Below are 19,912 nucleotides of genomic sequence, written 5' to 3' on the forward strand. Positions count from 1 at the left end.
TGATGCTGGGCGCCTGCCCAGCGCTTCTTTATCCTGCAGTGGTTATTTGGTTCAGTACTACCTGGTTCCTAGATAAGTTCTGTGTTCTTTCCTGTTTCAGTACTGTTTCAGCTGTTGCTGAGTTTTCCGGCCCGTTGGCCAGATTTGCCTCGTTGTGCTAGCTGGTATGAATCTCACCACTATCTGTGTATTTCCTTCTCTCGAAGTATGTCGTCTCCTCGGGCACAGTTTCTAGACTGTCTGGTAGGAGGGGCATAGAGGGAGGAGCCAGCCCACACTGTTAAACTCTTAAAGTGCCAATGGCTCCTGGTGGACCCGTCTATATCCCATGGTACTAATATGGACCCCAGCATCCTCTACGGACTACGAGAAAAGGATTTACCGGTAGGTAATTTAAAATTCTATTTTTATATAAAACTGTACCTCGTTTATATTTATACTACTTTATGTATGCGCATGCAGGGGAGGGATGTTTGGAGGAGGGATTGAAGAGGGGTGCTGTTAAGGGTGGTTGACGGGGGCCCCGAGCGTTATCCGTGCACCGGACCCCAAGATTTTTCTTGCCGGCCCTGGAAAGACATTACATTATGAGATTTTCAGTAGAGTAATATACACTGACAATGTAAGCATAATGAGGATGGTCCTGTGCAGGGGCAGATTGCGAGATAATATTGTCCCTAGAAAAATGTGTAGAAATGGACTCACATGAGCAGCACCAGAGGTGTAGCGTAGTCTTGGCAGCAGCATCCTCACATTCACCTGAGATTTGCTGAGTTTGTTGTGGCTAGAGATGGCTACTGACTCACTGTCTCAACACAGTGACTCGAATCATAAGGAAGTATGAATGTGATTCGAGACTGAGTCACTCACAGTTTAATAAGTCGAGACAGCTGCAGCAGTAGCCTCTCTCAGCCAGAGGGAGGAGACTCAGGGGCAGATTTATTAAGCCTGGTGAAGTGGTAAAGTGGAAGGTGATAAGGCAGCCAGTCAACTCCTAACTGTCATTTTTCAAACCCAGCCTGTGACATGGTAGTTAGGAGCTGATTGGCTGGTAATTTATCACCATGCAATTTATCACTTCACCAGGTTTAATAAATCTACCCCACAGTGTGTCCTTCAGTCAGTGATTTCTGCTGGGTGTCTGCAGCTGTGATTGGCCAGCAGCAATACCAGGTGACACCCAGTGGGAGGGAAGAGGGAGCAGTTACCACTCACCAGTCAGTGAGTGCTGTGCTGCTATGACTGATTAATTTCAAAAAAGCATTAGGGGCACATTATATCATACAGCATTAGGATTAGGGAGACTATAAAATTCTTTAGAAAAATACATTTTTGCACTTATAGTATAACACACTCTCTGTTCCAATCACCATTCCTCAGTCCTACTTGTCAGGCAAGCAGGGAGACAACACAAACACTAGATCATCCACAATCATAAAAGTGGCAAAGTTATTTCATATATGTAAATGACCCAATCTGAACTATCCCACCGCCTATGCCTGCCTAGCTAATATAAAGGACCAAATGAACAGTGACCAGCACACAGCAAGTATTATTAGAAATGAAAACATATATATATTTTTCTCTGACGTCCTAAGTGGATGCTGGGGACTCCGTCAGGACCATGGGGAATAGCGGCTCCGCAGGAGACAGGGCACAAAATTAAAAGTTTGACCACTAGGTGGTGTGCACTGGCTCCTCCCCCTATGACCCTCCTCCAAGCCTCAGTTAGGTTTTTGTGCCCGGCCGAGAAGGGTGCAATCTAGGTGGCTCTCCTAAAGAGCTGCTTAGAATAAAAGTTTGTTAGGTTTTTTATTTTCAGTGAGTCCTGCTGGCAACAGGCTCACTGCAACGCGGGACTAAGGGGAGAAGAAGCGAACTCACCTGCGTGCAGGATGGATTGGCTTCTTAGGCTACTGGACACTAGCTCCAGAGGGACGATCACAGGTACAGCCTGGATGGGTCACCGGAGCCGCGCCGCCGGCCCCCTTACAGATGCTGAAAAGAGAAGAGGTCCAGAAATCGGCGGCTGAAGACTTCCCAGTCTTCTTAAGGTAGCGCACAGCACTGCAGCTGTGCGCCATTGCTCTCAGCACACTACACACCGCGGTCACTGAGGGTGCAGGGCGCTGGGGGGGGGGCGCCCTGGGCAGCAATGTAATTACCTTTACTGGCTAAAAATACATCACATATAGCCCCTGGGCTATATGGATGTATTTAACCCCTGCCAGGATTACAGAAAAAAACCGGGAGAAGAGCCCGCCGTGAAGGGGGCGGGGCCTATCTCCTCAGCACACAGCGCCATTTTTCCCACACAGATCCGCTGGTGGGAAGGCTCCCAGGCTCTCCCCTGCACTGCACTACAGAAACAGGGTTAAAACAGAGAGGGGGGGCATATTTTGGCGATATTAATATATATTAAGCTGCTATAAGGGAAAACACTTACTATAAGGTTGTCCCTGTATAATTATAGCGCTTTGGTGTGTGCTGGCAAACTCTCCCTCTGTCTCCCCAAAGGGCTAGTGGGGTCCTGTCCTCTATCAGAGCATTCCCTGTGTGTGTGCTGTGTGTCGGTACGTGTGTGTCGACAGGTATGAGGACGATGTTGGTGTGGAGGCGGAGCAATTGCCTGTAATGGGATGTCACCCCCTAGGGAGTCGACACCGGAATGGATGGCTTTATTTATGGAATTACGTGATAGTGTCAACACGCTACAAGGTCGGTTGACGATATGAGACGGCCGGCAAACCAATTAGTACCTGTCCAGGCGTCTCAAACACCGTCAGGGGCTTTAAAACGCCCATTACCTCAGTCGGTCGACAGACACAGACACGGACACTGACTCCAGTGTCGACGGTGAAGAAACAAACGTATTTTCCAGTAGGGCCACACGTTACATGATCACGGCAATGAAGGAGGCGTTACATATTTCTTATACTACAAGTACCACAAAAATGGGTATTATGTGGGGTGTGAAAAAAAACTACCTGTAGTTTTTCCTGAATCAGATGAATTGATTGAAGTGTGTGATGAAGCGTGGGTTACCCCCGATAGGAAGTTGCTAATTTCAGAGAAGTTATTGGCATTATACCCTTTCCCGCCAGAGGTTAGGGCGCGCTGGGAAACACCCTCTAGGGTAGATAAAGCGCTCACACGCTTATCAAGACAAGTGGCGTTACCGTCTCCTGATACGGCCGCCCTCAAAGATCCAGCTGATAGGAGGCTGGAAAATACTCTAAAAAGTATATACACACATACTGATGTTATACTGCGACCAGCAATCGCCCCAGCATGGATGTGCAGTGCTGGGGGGGTTTGGTCGGAATCTCTGACTGGAAATATTGATACCCTGAATAGCGACAATATTTTATTGACTATAGAGCATTTAAAGGATGCATTTTCTTTATATGCGAGATGCACAGAGGGATATTTGCACTCTGGCATCAAGGGTAAGTGCGCTGTCCATTTCTGCCAGAAGAAGTTTATGGACGCGACAGTGGTCAGGTGATGCGGATTCCAAGCGGCATATGGAAGTTTGCCGTATAAAGGGGAGGAATTATTTGGGGTCGGTCTATCGGACTTGGTGGCCACGGCAACAGCCGGAAAATCCACCTTTTTTACCTCAGGTCACCTCCCAACAGAAAAAGACACCGTCTTTTCAGCCTCAGTCCTTTCGTTCTCATAAGAACAAGCGGGCAAAAGGCCATTCATATCTGCCCGAGGCAAAGGAAAGGGTAAGAGACTGCAGCAAGCAGCTCCTTCCCAGGAGCAGAAGCACTCCCCCGCTTCTGAAAAGTCCTCAGCATGTCGCTGGGGCCTTACAAGCGGACTCAGGTCCGGTGGAGGGGTCGTCTCAAGAATTTCAGCGCGCAGTGGGCTCACTCGCAAGTCGACCCCTGGATCCTGCAGGTAGTATCACAGGGGTACAGATTGGAATTCGAGACGTCTCTTCCTCGCAGATTCCTGAAGTCTGCTTTACCAACATCTCCCTCCGACAGGGAGACGGTGTTGGAAGCTATTCACAAGCTGTATTCCCAGCAAGTAATAGTCAAGGTACCCCTACTACAACAAGGAAAGGGGTATTATTCCACGCTGTTTGTGGTACCGAAGCCGGACGGCTCGGTGAGAACTATTCTAAGTCTGAAATCTTTTGAACACTTACATACAAAGGTTCAAGTTCAAGATGAAATCACTCAGAGCAGTGATAGCGAATCTGGAAGAAGGGGACTTTATGGTGTCCTTGGACATCAAGGATGCTTACCTCCATGTCCCAATGGGCCCTTCAAACCAAGGGTACCTCAGGTTCGTGGTACAAAACTGTCACTATCAGTTTCAGACGTTGCCGTTTGGATTGTCCACGGCACCCCGGGTCTTTACCAAGGTAATGGCCGAAATGATGATTCTTCTTCGAAGAAAAGGCGTATTAATTATCCCTTACTTGGACGATCTCCTGATAAGGGCAAGATCCAGAGAACAGTTAGAGGCCGGTGTAGCACTAACCCAAGTAGTGCTGCAACAGCACGGGTGGATTCTAAATTTTCCAAAATCCCAGCTGAGCCCGACGACACGTCTGCTGTTCCTAGGGATGATTCTGGACACAGTTCAGAAAAAGGTTTTTCTCCCGGAGGAGAAAGCCAGGGAGTTATCCGAGCTAGTCAGGAACCTCCTAAAACCAGGAAAAGTGTCAGTGCATCAATGCACAAGAGTCCTGGGTAAATGATGGCTTCTTACGAAGCGATTCCATTCGGCAGATTCCACGCAAGAACCTTTCAGTGGGATCTGCTGGACAAATGGTCCGGATCGCATCTTCAGATGCATCAGCGGATAGCCCCGTCTCCATGGACAAGGGGGTCTCTTCTGTGGTGGTTGCAGAGTGCTCACCTTTTTGGAGGGCCGCAGATTCGGCATTCAGGACTGGGTCCTGGTGACCACGAATGCCAGCCTGAGAGGCTGGGGAGCAGTCACACAGGGAAGAAATTTCCAGGGAGTGTGGTCAAGCCTGGAGACTTCACTTCACATAAATATACTGGAGCTAAGGGCAATTTACAATGCTCTAAGCCTGGCAAGACCTCTGCTTCAGGGTCAGCCGGTGTTGATCCAGTAGGGCAACACCACGGCAGTCGCCCACGTAAACAGACAGGGCGACACAAGAAGCAGGAGGGCAATGGCAGAAGCTGCAAGGATTTTTCACTAGGCAGAAAATCATGTGATAGCACTGTCAGCAGTGTTCATTCCGGGAGTGGACAACTGGGAAGCAGACTTCCTCAGCAGACACGATCACCACCCGGGAGAGTGGGGACTTTATCCAGAAGTCTTCCACATGATTGTGAACCGTTGGGAAAAACCAAAGGTGGACATGATGGCGTCCCGCCTCAACAAAAAACTGGACAGGTATTGCGCCAGGTCAAGAGACCCTCAGGCAATAGCTGTGGACGCGTTGGTAACACCATGAGTGTACCAGTCAATGTATGTGTTCCCCCCTCTGCCTCTCATACCCAAGGTACTGAGAATTATAAGGCGAAGGGGAGTAAGAACGATACTCGTGGCTCCGGATTTGCCAAGAAAGACTTGGTACCCGGAACTTCAAGAGATGCGCACGGAGGATCCGTGCACTCTACCTCTAGACTTACCGCGGCTGCGTTTGACGGCATGGCGGTTGAACGTCGGATCCTGAAGGAGAGGGCTCCGACGGAGGAATTTCAACTGGGTCGATTCCTACATTTCCTGCAAACAGGATTGTCTATGGGCCTCAAATTGGGGTCCATTAAGGTTCAAATTTCGGCCCTGTCGATTTTCTTCCAGAAAGAATTGGCTTCAGTTCCTGAAGTCCAAGTTTTTGTCAAAGGAGTACTACATATACAGCCCCGGTTGTGCCTCCAGTGGCACCGTGGGACCTCAATGTAGTTTTGGGATTCCTCAAATCCCATTGGTTTGAGCCACTCAAATCGGTGGATTTGAAATATCTTACATGGAAAGTGACCATGCTACTGGCCCTGGCTTCGGCCAGGAGAGTGTCAGAATTGGCGGCTTTTTCGTACAAAAGCCATATCTGATTTTCCATTGGGACAGGGCAGAACTGCGGACGCGTCCTCAGTTTCTCCCTAAGGTGGTATCAGCGTTTCACCTGAACCAACCTATTGTGGTGCCTACGGCTTCTAGCGATTTGGAGGACTCCAAGTTGTTCGACGTTGTCAGAGCCTTAAAAATATATATATATATATATATATTTCAAGGACGGCTGGAGTCAGAAAGTCTGACTCGCTGTTTATACTGTATGCACCCAACAAGCTGGGTGTTCCTGCGTCTAAGCAGACGATTGCTCATTGGATTTGTAGCAAAATTCAACTTGCGCATTCTGTGGCAGGGCCTGCCACAGCCAAAATCTGTAAATGCCCACTCCACAAGGAAGGTGGGCTCACCTTGGGCGGCTGCCCGAGGGGTCTCGGCATTACAACGCTGCCGAGCAGCTACGTGGTCAGGGGAGAACACGTTTGTAAAATTCTACAAATTTGATACCCTGGCTAAGGAGGACCTGGAGTTCTCTCATTCGGTGCTGCAGAGTCATCCGCACTCTCCCGCCCGTTTGGGAGCTTTGGTATAATCCCCATGGTCCTGACGGAGTCCCCAGCATCCACTTAGGACGTCAGAGAAAATAAGAATTTACTTACCGATAAATAAGAATTTACTCACCGGTAATTCTGTTTCTCGTAGTCCGTAGTGGATGCTGGGAACTCCGTAAGGACCATGGGGAATAGCGGGCTCCGAAGGAGGCTGGGCACTCTAGAAAGATCTTAGACTACCTGGTGTGCACTGGCTCCTCCCACTATGACCCTCCTCCAAGCCTCAGTTAGGTACTGTGCCCGGACGAGCGTACACAATAAGGAAGGATTTTTGAATCCCGGGTAAGACTCATACCAGCCACACCAATCACACCGAACAACTCGTGATATGAAACACAGTTAACAGTATGAAACGATAGAGCCTCTCAACAGATGGCTCAACAATAACCCGATTTAGTTAACAATAACTATGTACAAGTATTGCAGATAGACCGCACTTGGGATGGGCGCCCAGCATCCACTACGGACTACGAGAAACAGAATTACCGGTGAGTAAATTCTTATTTTCTCTAACGTCCTAGTGGATGCTGGGAACTCCGTAAGGACCATGGGGATTATACCAAAGCTCCCAAACGGGCGGGAGAGTGCGGATGACTCTGCAGCACCGAATGAGAGAAATCCAGGTCCTCCTCAGCCAGGGTATCAGATTTATAGAATTTTGCAAACGTGTTTGCCCCTGACCAAGTAGCTGCTCTGCAAAGTTGTAAAGCCGAGACCCCTCGGGCAGCCGCCCAAGATGAGCCCACCTTCCTTGTGGAATGGGCATTGACAGATTTAGGCTGTGGCAGGCCTGCCACAGTATGTGCAAGCTGAATTGTACTACAAATCCAACGAGCAATAGTCTGCTTAGAAGCAGGAGCACCCAGCTTGTTGGGTGCATATAGGATAAACAGCGAGTCAGATTTTCTGACTCCAGCCGTCCTGGAAACATATATTTTCAGGGCCCTGACAACGTCTAGCAACTTGGAGTCCTCCAAATCCTTAGTAGCCGCAGGCACCACAATAGGCTGGTTCAGGTGAAACGCTGACACCACCTTAGGGAGAAACTGGGGACGAGTCCTCAGTTCTGCCCTATCCATATGAAAAATCAGATAAGGGCTTTTACATGATAAAGCCGCCAATTCTGACACTCGCCTGGCTGATGCCAGGGCCAATAACATGACCACTTTCCACGTGAGATATTTCAGATCCACGGTTTTTAGTGGCTCAAACCAATGTGATTTCAAGAAATTCAACATCACGTTGAGATCCCACGGTGCCACAGGAGGCACAAATGGGGGCTGAATATGCAGCACTCCCTTCACAAATGTCTGAACTTCAGGTACTGAAGCTAGTTCCTTTTGAAAGAAAATCGACAGAGCCGAGATCTGTACTTTAATGGAGCCTAGTTTTAGGCCCATATTCACTCCTGCTTGCAGGAAATGCAGAAATCGACCCAGTTGAAATTCCTCTGTTGGGGCCTTTTTGGCCTTGCACCATGCAACATATTTCCGCCATATGTGGTGATAATGTTTTGCCGTAACATCTTTCTTGGCTTTAATAAGCGTAGGAATGACTTCCTCCGGAATGCCCTTTTCCTTCAGGATCCGGCTTTCAACCGCCTTGCCGTCAAACGCAGCCGCGGTAAGTCTTGGAACAGACAGGGGCCCTGCTGTAGCAGGTCCTGTCTGAGCGGCAGGGACCAAGGGTCCTCTGAGATCATCTCTTGAAGTTCCGGGTACCACGCTCTTCTTGGCCAATCCGGAACCACAAGAATTGTGTTTACTCCTCGCTTTCTTATTATTCTCAGTACCTTTGGTATTAGAGGTAGAGGAGGGAACACATACACTGACCGGTACACCCACGGTGTCACTAGGGCATCCACCGCTATCGCCTGAGGGTCTCTTGACCTGGCGCAATACTTCTCTAGTTTTTTGTTTATGCGGGACGCCATCATGTCCACCTGTGGACGACCCCATTGATTTACAATCATTTGGAAGACTTCTGGATGAAGTCCCCACTCTCCCGGGTGGAGGTCGTGCCTGCTGAGAAAGTCTGCTTCCCAGTTGTCCACTCCCGGGATGAACACTGCTGACAGTGCTAGTACATGATTCTCCGCCCATCGGAGAATTTTTGTGGCTTCTGCCATCGCCGTCCTGCTTCTTGTGCCGCCCTGTCGATTCACATGGGCGACTGCCGTGATGTTGTCTGACTGGATCAGCACCGGCTGGTGTAGGAGCAGGGATTTTGCTTGACTTAGGGCATTGTAAATGGCCCTTAGTTCCAGAATATTTATGTGAAGGGCAGTCTCCTGACTTGACCATAGTCCCTGGAAATTTCTTCCCTTTGTGACTGCCCCCCAGCCTCGTAGGCTGGCATCCGTGGTCACCAGGACCCAGTCCTGTATGCCGAATCTGCGGCCCTCCAGAAGATGAGCACTGTTCAGCCACCACAGAAGAGACACCCTGGTTGGTGGAGACAGGGTTATTAAACGATGCATCTGAAGATGCGATCCGGACCACTTGTCCAACAGGTTCCACTGAAAGATTCTGGCATGGAACCTGCCGAATGGAATTGCTTCGTAAGAAGCTACCATCTTTCCCAGGACCCGCGTGCAGTGATGCACCGATACCTGTTTTGGTTTTAGGAGGTCTCTGACTAGAGAAGACAACTCCCTGGCTTTCTCCTCCGGGAGAAACACTTTTTTCTGGGCCGTGTCCAGAATCATTCCCAGGAACATTAGACGTGTCGTGGGGACCAGCTGTGACTTTGGGATATTCAGAATCCAACCGTGCTGGCTCAGCACTTCCTGAGATAGTGCTACTCCCACTAACAACTGTTCCTTGGATCGTGCCTTTATTAGGAGATCGTCCAAGTATGGGATAATTAAAACTCCCTTTTTTCGAAGGAGTATCATCATTTCCGCCATAACCTTGGTAAATACCCTCGGTGCCGTGGAGAGTCCAAACGGCAGCGTCTGGAATTGGTAATGGCAATCCTGTACCACAAATCTGAGGTACTCCTGGTGAGAATTGTAAATGGGGACATGCAGGTAAGCATCCTTGATGTCCAGGGATACCATGTAATCCCCCTCGTCCAGGCTTGCAATAACCGCCCTGAGCGATTCCATCTTGAACTTGAATTTTTTTATGTATGTGTTCAAGGACTTCAAATTTAGAATGGGTCTCACCGAACCGTCCGGTTTCAGTACCACAAATAGTGTGGAATAGTAACCCCGGCCTTGTTGAAGTAGGGGTACCTTGATTATCACCTGCTGGGAATACAGCTTGTGAATTGCCGCTAGCACTGCCTCCCTGTCTGAGGGAGCAATCGGCAAGGCGGATTTTAGGAAACGGCGGGGTGGAATCGCCTCGAATTCCAGCCTGTATCCCTGAGATACTATTTGAAGAATCCAGGGATCCACCTGTGAGCGAACCCACTGATCGCTGAAATTCCTGAGGCGGGCCCCCACCGTACCTGGCTCCGCTTGTGAAGCCCCACCGTCATGCGGCGGACTTGGAAGAGGAAGCGGGGGAGGACTTTTGTTCCTGGGAACCTGCTGTTTGCTGCAGCCTTTTTCCCTGCCTCTGCCTCTTGACAGAAAAGACCCTCCTTTTCCCCGCTTGTTTTTCTGGGATCGAAAGTACTGAACCTGATAAAATGGCGCCTTCTTAGGCTGTGAGGGGACATGGGGTAAAAATGCTGACTTCCCAGACGTTGCTGTGGAAACTAGGTCGGAGAGACCATCCCCAAATAATTCCTCCCCTTTATAAGGCAAAACTTCCATGTGCCTTTTGGAATCTGCATCTCCAGTCCACTGGCGAGTCCATAAGCATCTCCTAGCAGAGATAGATAGTGCACTTACTTTAGATGCCAGCCGGCAGATTTCCCTCTGTGCATCTCTCATGTATAAGACTGAGTCTTTTATATGGTCAATTGTTAACAGGATCGTGTCTCTGTCTAGTGTGTCAATATTTTCTGACAGGTTATCTGACCATGCAGCGGCAGCACTGCACATCCAAGCTGACGCAATTGCTGGTCTGAGTATAATGCCTGAGTGTGTATATACAGACTTCAGGATCGCCTCCTGCCTTCTATCAGCAGGTTCCTTAAGGGCGGCCGTATCCTGGGACGGTAGTGCCACCTTTTTTTGACAAACGTGTGAGCGCTTTATCCACCCTCGGGGGTGTTTCCCAACGTAACCTATCCTCTGGCGGGAAAGGGAACGCCATTAGTAATTTCTTAGGAATCACCAATTTCTTATCAGGGGAAGCCCACGCTTCTTCACACACTTCATTTAATTCATCTGACGGGGGAAAAACTACAGGTAGTTTTTTCTCCCCAAACATAATACCCTTTTTTGTGGTACCTGGATGTAAATCAGAAATATTTAACACCTCTTTCATTGCCTCAATCATGCAGCGAATGGCCTTAACGGGCATTAAATTTGACTCATCGTCGTCGACACTGGCATCAGTATCCGTGTCGACATCTACTTGTGCCACCTGAGATAACGGGCGTTTTAGAGCCCCTGATGACTTTTGAGACCCTTGGACAGGCACGAGCTGAAGACTCGGCTGTCCCACAGTCGGCATGTCGTCAAATTTTTTATGTAAGGAGTCTATACGTGCACTCATTTCTTGCCATAATACCATCCACTCAGGTGTCTGCCCCGCAGGGGGTGACATCTCTGCTAAAGGCATCTGCTCCCCCTCCACATCATTATCCTCCTCAAACATGTCGACACAGCCGTACCGACACACTCCACACACACAGGGAATGCTCAAATAGAGGACAGGACCCACAAAAGCCCTTTGGGGGGACAGAGTAAGAGTATGCCAGCACACACCAGAGCGCTATATATATACAGGGACTAACTGAGTTATGTCCCTAATAGCTGCTTATACTGTATACAGAGCCAATTTAGTGCCCCCCCTCTCTTTTCCCTCTTACTGTACTGTAGAAATGCAGGGAAGAGCCAGGGAGCTTCCTTCCAGCCGAGCTGTGAGGGAAAAATGGCGCCAGTGTGCTGAGGAGATAGGCTCCGCCCCTTTTTCGCGGCCTATTCTCCCGCTTTTTTTGGGATTCTGGCAGGGGTATTTACCTCATATATAGCCCCAGGGGCTATATATTGAGGTATTTTAGCCAGCCAAGGTGTTTTTATTGCTGCCTCAGGACACCCCCCCCCAGCGCCCTGCACCCTCAGTGACCGGAGTGTGAAGTGTGTATGAGGAGCAATGGCGCACAGCTGCAGTGCTGTGCGCTACCTTGGTGAAGACAGGATGTCTTCATGCCGCCGATTTTCCGGACCATCTTCCTGCTTCTGGCTCTGTAAGGGGGACGGCGGCGCGGCTCCGGGACCGAACATCAAGGCTGGGCCTGCGGTCGATCCCTCTGGAGCTAATGGTGTCCAGTAGCCTAAGAAGCCCAATCCGGCTGCAAGCAGACGAGTTCGCTTCTTCTCCCCTTAGTCCCTCGCTGCAGTGAGCCTGTTGCCAGCAGGTCTCACTGAAAAAAACAAATTCTAAGACTATAACTTTCTAAGAGCTCAGGAGAGCCCCTAGTGTGCATCCAACCTCGGCCGGGCACGAAATCTAACTGAGGCTTGGAGGAGGGTCATAGTGGGAGGAGCCAGTGCACACCAGGTAGTCTAAGATCTTTCTAGAGTGCCCAGCCTCCTTCGGAGCCCGCTATTCCCCATGGTCCTTACGGAGTTCCCAGCATCCACTAGGACGTTAGAGAAATTCTATTTCTCGTAGTCCGTAGTGGATGCTGGGCGCCCATCCCAAGTGCGGATTGTCTGCAATACTTGTACATAGTTATTGTTACAAAAATCGGGTTATTATTGTTGGAAGCCATCTTTTCAGAGGCTCCTCTGTTATCATGCTGTTAACTGGGTTCAGATCTCAAGTTGTACAGTGTGATTGGTGTGGCTGGTATGAGTCTTACCCGGGATTCAAAATCCTTCCTTATTGTGTACGCTCGTCCGGGCACAGTATCCTAACTGAGGCTTGGAGGAGGGTCATAGGGGGAGGAGCCAGTGCACACCACCTAGTGGTCAAACTTTTAATTTTGTGCCCTGTCTCCTGCGGAGCCGCTATTCCCCATGGTCCTGACGGAGTCCCCAGCATCCACTACGGACTACGAGAAATAGAATTATCGGTAAGTAAATTCTTATTTTAATATTTAGGGGTCTATTTATTAAAATTATTTTTACTAAAATAATGTGAAAAGGGTGTGAAAACATCCTTTTTCACATTATTTTAGCTTCACCTGAATGTATTAATGGGCATTTGGAGCAGTTTTCATGAAAAACTGCTCCAAACCTTTTATTTCACTTTTTGTTTAGTAATCCACATCGCATTCCCCATACTTAGAATGGGAAATGTGAGGTAGCCAAATTTACTAAAAAAAAAAAAATGTGAAAAAATACCGCAGTGTGCCTGAGTTCACAGGGCAGCACTACGAAAAGCACCCTTTTGCCCAGCTTTCTCTGCCCCTGGCAGAGAAATCTGAGCGGGAACCCAGAAGAGTGATCAGCTATATGTGTCCGATGGACACACAAGCTGATCACAGTGTAAAAAAAACAAAAAGTAAAAAAAAAACCCATACTCACTTGTCCAGAGAGCCGTTGTCCGCTGCTCCGGTGCCGGGTCCCCCATGTGCTGTGCGGTGACCCCTTTACAGCACCAGGGGGTCACAGCGCAGGAGAAGGACACGGCGCCCGGCAGCCTTCTGAAGCAGTGCGAACCGGCTCCCTGGACAGGTGAGTATATTGATCTTCTGGGGGGGCGCTGCGTGCGGGGGTAGTCGCGACAGGGGGGGTTGACCGGGTAGCGGCGATGTTGGCGGGGGGCGGTGCATGCGCAGCTGGACATCGGGGTATTTTTTCCGAAAAATACCCCGATGATGCTGCGAAGAGGCATCGCAGGGACAGAGCTTGACCGCAAGCTCTGTTCCTGCATGCAATAATTGGTGGGTTGTGGTGCCTCTGGACTGGCTGAGCTGGATGGCTTAAGTGTGGCATACCTTTCCATTCTATCTATTAACACTTTTCACACACTAATTTCTTTAACACTATTTCGCCATTTTAATTACATTTAATTTTTGTATAACCTTCTTCATAGCTTCGGCTTCCTAACATTAATTTATTAACACTATAGTTTTTTCACTGGTATGCTACCATGGGCTTTCTGGCTTATGCTGGTGTTTTGGGGTGCCACACCCTGCACCTACATATAGCGCTAGGGACCCCAAATATACAGAGACGCCTTGATGCGGCTTTGGGGTTTAACCATATATTTGCGCAAATATATGTAACGATGATCTCTGAATTCTATTATTATGTGGGATTTACATCTAGTTACTGTTATCATTCAGTGTGCTGGGGGAAACAAAATGCCTTTTTTTCTTGCTTAGAAATACCCCTCCCTTTCAAGCACCTGAATGATATCACTAAGCTAATTGAGCATCTGCCAAACTATATAATAATTGATACATCCCTGCGATGTAATCAATTATCGCAGTGCAAGTTTGGGCAATTTTATCACCTGTCATCCGCATCCTGTGTGCGGATGGTGATAAATAGGCCCCAAAGTCTCCCTAATCCTATTTGTGTATGAGATAACGTGGTATATAAGTAGGTTATGATTTGGAAATAAATCAGCCTACAAATTTGCCCTAATATGTCATAGCTGCAGTCCTACCAAATAGTCACACCTAATTTGCCAGGCTCTGCCAACAGTAGCTCTCTTCCTTGCCTAGAATGCGTCTTAAGGGCCCTACACATTGAGCGATCCACCGCCAAGCTGCCCGACAGCGGATACGGCCGACGGACGACCAGGCGGCGGGGGGGCAGTGACGGGGGGAGTGAAGTTTCTTCACTCCCCCGTCACCCAGCTCCATAGAAGTGCAGGCAAATATGGACGAGATCGTCCATATTGGCCTGCATGCACAAGCGACGGGGCACAAGCGACTGGGAATCAGCGATGAACGAGCGCGGGGCCCCTGCATCGTTCATCGCTGGTGCCTCCACACTCAAAGATATGAAGTCCACCACCATCTCAGCTGTTTTGAGGGGATTTAGGTCAAGGTTGTTCCTGCTGCACCACTGCATTAGCCGTTCCACTTTGCGTCTGTATGCAGATTCGTCTTCGTCCTTGATTAAGCTGGTGACGGTGGTGTCGTCTGCGAATTTTATAATTTTTACTGATTGCTCGGCCAAGGTGCAATCGTTGGTATATAGAGAGAAGAGCAGGGGGGAGAGGACACATCCTTGAGGGGCACCCGTGCTAATCGTGCACCCACTAGACGTGAATGACCCGGCTTTCACCACCTGTTTCCTTGCTGTCAGGAAGTCAATGATCCAGAAGCATGTTGATTCTGGGACCCCTAAGGAGAGGAGTTTGGCTTGCAGGATACTGGGGACGATTGTGTTAAATGACGAACTGAAATCAACAAATAGGACCCTCGCATAAGAGCCCGGTCGATCTAGGTCAAATCACTAGTGCATTAGTATGGAATTGTTACTGCTTGTTGATTTAAGGTTTCATGCAGTTCTGAGCTGAAGAGAAATGTTTGCTGTATAAGTAACAGGGTTTTACTTTCCAGATCTGTGATATTCTCGATGTGGGCTTAATTCTGGGTGGCACACAAAAGCAAATGGAGCAGTGTCTATTGGAGGACACTCATTCTGCTAGTTTATGCAAATGGACTACAAACTCCTTCCTAGTGTACATTCCTGTGAACAAATGTGCACTTTGAATGTCTGTGCACACTGAAATACAGATTGGTGGGTCCTTATAATCCGTCATCAGTCGCACCATTTAAAATTACACCAGTTCCTATGGCAGGTGCAGTCTGTCCGTCTGACCACGGCCTGCTATGCTTGTGGCTGTATGTCTGTATACACAGCCGCTTGCATTCACACATGAGTGACAGTTCCATAATACGCCCACTGATTGGACCATTTTTTTGTACACTAGGAGTCACCACCCAGGAATCCGAATGCCCATCACACTTCTGATACAGTTCTGATCAACAAGCACATTGGTGGATACACTCAGGCAGGGGTGTATCTACCCATTGGCCAGGATGCCACTCGTCAGGGGCGCCAGCCGAGGAGGGGGCGCCGTCTGGCAGTGCCACCCTCAGCCAATGGGTGGACTCACTTATTAGTGGCATTGCCTGGGCTGGAGGATCGCGCAGTAGGCACAGCAATGAAGAAGTGAAAATAAACTACAGCTCCCAGCAGCCCTTGCTGTCGGGAGCTCCTGGCAGCAAGGGTTGCTGGGAGATGTAGTTTACTTTCACTTTCTTCACGGAGTGTGGTGCGGTACCGAAGTGTGGTGTTCCTGCCTACTGTGTGATCCTCCAGCCCAGGTGATGCCCAGCTCATCAAACTAGGTATTACAAAATATTACAGATACAGTATGTGCTTCGAGGGGGGAGACTATGTGCTGGGAGCGGAGATGACTATATGCAGGGATGGGGGAAACTATGTGCTGGGAGCGGAGATGACTATATGCAGGGATGGGGGAGACTATGTGCTGAGAGCGGAGATGACTGTATACAGGGATGGGGGAGACTATGTGCTGGGAGCGGAGATGACTGTATGCAGGGAGGGGTGAGACTATGCGCTGGGAGCGGAGATGACTATATGCAGGGAGGGGGGAGACTATGTGCTGGGATCAGAGATGACTAAATGCAGGAAGGGGGGAGACTATGTGTTGGGAGCGGAGATGACTATATGCAGGGAGGGGGGAGACTATGTGCTGGGAACGGAGATGACTATGGGGGTAATTCAGACCTGATCATAGCAGCACATTTGTTAGCATTTGGGCAAAACCATGTGCACTGCAGGTGGGGCAGATATAACATGTGCAGAGAGAGTTAGATTTGGGTGGGTTATATTGTTTCTGTGCAGGGTAAATACTGCCTGCTTTATTTTTACACTGCAATTTAGATTTCAGTTTGAACACACCCCAGCCAAATCTAACTCTCTCTGCACATGTTATATCTGCCTCCCCTGCAGTGCACATGGTTTTGCCCAGTTGCTAACAAAAATCCTGCTGCGATCAACTTGGAATTACCCCCTATGTCTTTTGGATTGCCATGCAATTTCGATCTTCAGGTTAAGGACACTGAATAATGCTGTGCAGGTTAAAAAGCCTACTACATCTGTATTCAGTAATCAAACAACTGCTTGAATGCACTTTCTACATAAAGCAGGGCAGATCATTTAGTCTTTTGACACCTGGAAGTCAAGATTCTGTATTAATTTTGTTTAAAGTTTATGATAGCATTTACCCAGATTCAGAGATGGATGCAGTAGACACAGCAGCTGTGTCTTTGGATGGAGTGAAAATATGCTAATCCTGTAGGAGGCATCGTGGGTAAAAAGACTCCTCCTGCCAGCTTCTGTGATTTGCTGTTGCATCTAAAGACCATGGACGTGCAGTCAGGGGAGGCAGTGCCTCACCTGTCATGCTCCCTATCATACTCAGAATTCTCATTATAAAAATGATTGGGATAACACAAAGAAGATAATTATAACTTACAGTATAAGCATCTTCTTTGTACTAATGCAATCATTTTTATAGCTAAAACTTACCAGGATTGCAGGGCTCCTTCAATTGCAGGGAGAGATAGAGATGAGGCAGCAGCAGTTCAGCCTCATCTCTCACACTGTTGGACACTGCCTATACAGATGGGCGGGGCTACACAGCAGCCAATCAGACCACATAGAACAGAGAAATGTGAGGCATGCCTCACAGTGGGGGAGTGTGTGAGATCTGACGACAGCTCGGATTGGTCATGTGACCAATCTAGGAAGTGAAGGAAGGCAGACACCGGAGCTGAGCTGCATGGCAAGGGAGGAGGGAAATGGGGACCCGCAGTGCCAGCAGCAGCCTCCCGTGCACAGTGACTGGGGTGAGTAGCTGCCAGTACCTGGACTGTGTGTGTGTGTGTGTGTGTGTGTGTGTGTGTGTGTGTGTGTGTGTGTGTGTGTGTGTGTGTGTGTGTGTGTCAGGAATCTGTGTGCATGTCATCTGTAGTGGAATCTGTGTGCATGTCATCTGTAGTGAGTGTGGGGACAGGACTGTGTGTGTGTGTATGTGTAATCTGTAGTGTGTGTAACATTTGTAGTGAGTGTGGGGACAGGACTGTGTGTGTGTGTATAATCTGTAGTGTGTGTGTAACATTTGTAGTGAGTGTGGGGTCAGGACTGTGTGTGTGTGTAATCTGTAGTGTGTATGTAACATTTGTGGTGAGTGTGGGGACAGAACTGTGTGTGTATAATCTGTAGTGTGTGTGTAACATTTGTAGTGAGTGTGGGGACAGGACTGTGTGTGTGTGTGTAATCTGTAGTGTGTGTATGTATCATTTGTAGTAATTGTGGGGACAGGACTGTGTGTGTGTCTGTGTGTGATGGGTGTTAAATCTGTAGTGTGTGTGTAACATTTGTAGTAAGTGTGGGGACAAGACTGTGTGTGTGTGTAATCTGTAGTGAGTGCGGGGACAGGACTCTGTGTGTGTGTGTGTGTGTGTGTGTGTGGTTACAGTAGTGAGATGTATACATATATGTTCCTGCTCTCCCTCCCCAGATGCTGCTGACAATGGCCCTCATTCTGAGTTGATCGCTCGCTAGCTATTTTTTGCAGTACAGGGATCAGATAGTCGCCGCCCACAGGGGAGTGTATTTTCGCTTTGCAAGTGTGCGATCACATGTGCAGCCGAGCGGGACGAAAATGTTTTTGCAGTTTCTGAGTAGGTCTGAACTTACTCAGCCCTTGCGATCACTTCAGCCTGTCCAGTCCCGGAATTGACGTCAGACTCCCGCCCTGCCTGGACATGCCTGCATTTTCCCTACCACTCCCATAAAACGGTCAGTTGACACCCATAAATGCCCTCTTCCTATCAATCTCCTTGCGATTGGTTGTGCGAATGGATTAGTCGCTAGAAGCATTGCACAGCAACGATGCTGTTTGTACCCGTACGATGCGAGTGCGCATTGCGGTGCATACGCAGTAGTAACCTGATCGCTGCGCTGCCAAAAACGGCAGCGAGCGATCAACTCGGAATGAGCGCCAATATCACTGATGACTGTATTGACCTGTGTAACCTGCTGCACCAGGCCATCTGAGTTTCTGTAGGTGAGGGGGCAATGGGGGCACCTAACCCAGAAGTTAGTATCCACCAGTTTGCTCACAACACTATGGTGATGGCTGTGACCTGGCTATTACTGTATGTATGTTCTCCCTGGGTTTGCATGGATGTAGTGCAGGGACATAAGAGTTAAATTGTGTAGGGGGTGAGACAGGCTCCTGGCACTGAGAGCCTCCACCATTTGTGCCTCCCCAGCCTCTGACCTCACTGACTGCACGTCACTACTAAAGACGCATTATCAGATAATCTGTGAGAACACCTGTCATCTGAATAACCCTCAGGTTTCTCAGGATGGCTGGTGTTTTCACATTCCTGGGGCAGTGTAGCTGCATCAAAGGACGCTGTCATTGGCCTCAGTACGCCTAGAAAATGAGTCACCACCTCCAGTTTTCTGAAACACTGTCCGTACCCGCTACCCTACCTGTCCCCAAACAGTCGTAGCCTGTCAGTCACACTGCACATTAATGAACACAGATACAGATCTGCACATGTGCCTATTGTCTGCTTATTCCAGTTACACTTTATCTAAATAGTGCATTTTGGCCACAATGTATGCAAAACTAAAATGTGACTGGCGGCCTTGTGATTATATCAAATGTTATTGATGTGGATTATTTCCCTGCATGTTGTCTTACACATGAAATGGCTAACTATTGTTTACTACAGTTCTTTTTCTTGGTTCCTAGGGAATTACATGAAGCAAGGGACGATCAGATATTTATGAAAGATTTCCAACAGCCATTTACAGGTAGGTGAATTTACAGAGAGGTTACTCTTCATAACTTTATTATCTGAAATGTTTGTAACTTTATTTCCTGGGTTATTATATATGGCACTAATTATATTGCTATTATATTAATAAATCACGTATCATGTGTGTGCTAGATAGGGGCAGTACAGTGATTAGCATTGATTCCTCACAGTACTGCGATCATGGGTCTAATCCCAATCATGGCCATATCATGTGGAGCTTGTATGTTCTCATCATGTCTGCATGGGTTTATTCCAGATAGTCAGGTTTCCCTTTCACAATCCCAAAACATATTGGTAGATTAATTGGCTTCTGACAAGGAAATTAACTCTAGTGTTTGTGTGTGTCCATGTGGTAGGGAATATATAGTAGATTGTAAGATTCACTGTAGCAG

General features: G+C 48.5%; 1 protein-coding gene across 1 annotated transcript in view; it reads left to right on the top strand.

Annotated features, from left to right (window-relative positions):
• Window positions 1–19,912, top strand: part of KASH5 (KASH domain containing 5) — a 1,087,213-nt gene that overhangs the window by 285,540 nt on the left and 781,761 nt on the right. Inside the window, exon 5 of the mRNA XM_063942893.1 lies at window positions 19,454–19,515. Within this exon, the coding sequence (XP_063798963.1) occupies window positions 19,454–19,515 (62 nt within the window). The remainder of the gene's footprint in view (window positions 1–19,453; window positions 19,516–19,912) is intronic.

This window comes from Pseudophryne corroboree, chromosome 10 (genome assembly GCF_028390025.1).
Source record: "Pseudophryne corroboree isolate aPseCor3 chromosome 10, aPseCor3.hap2, whole genome shotgun sequence".
Taxonomy (NCBI): Eukaryota; Metazoa; Chordata; class Amphibia; order Anura; family Myobatrachidae; genus Pseudophryne; species Pseudophryne corroboree.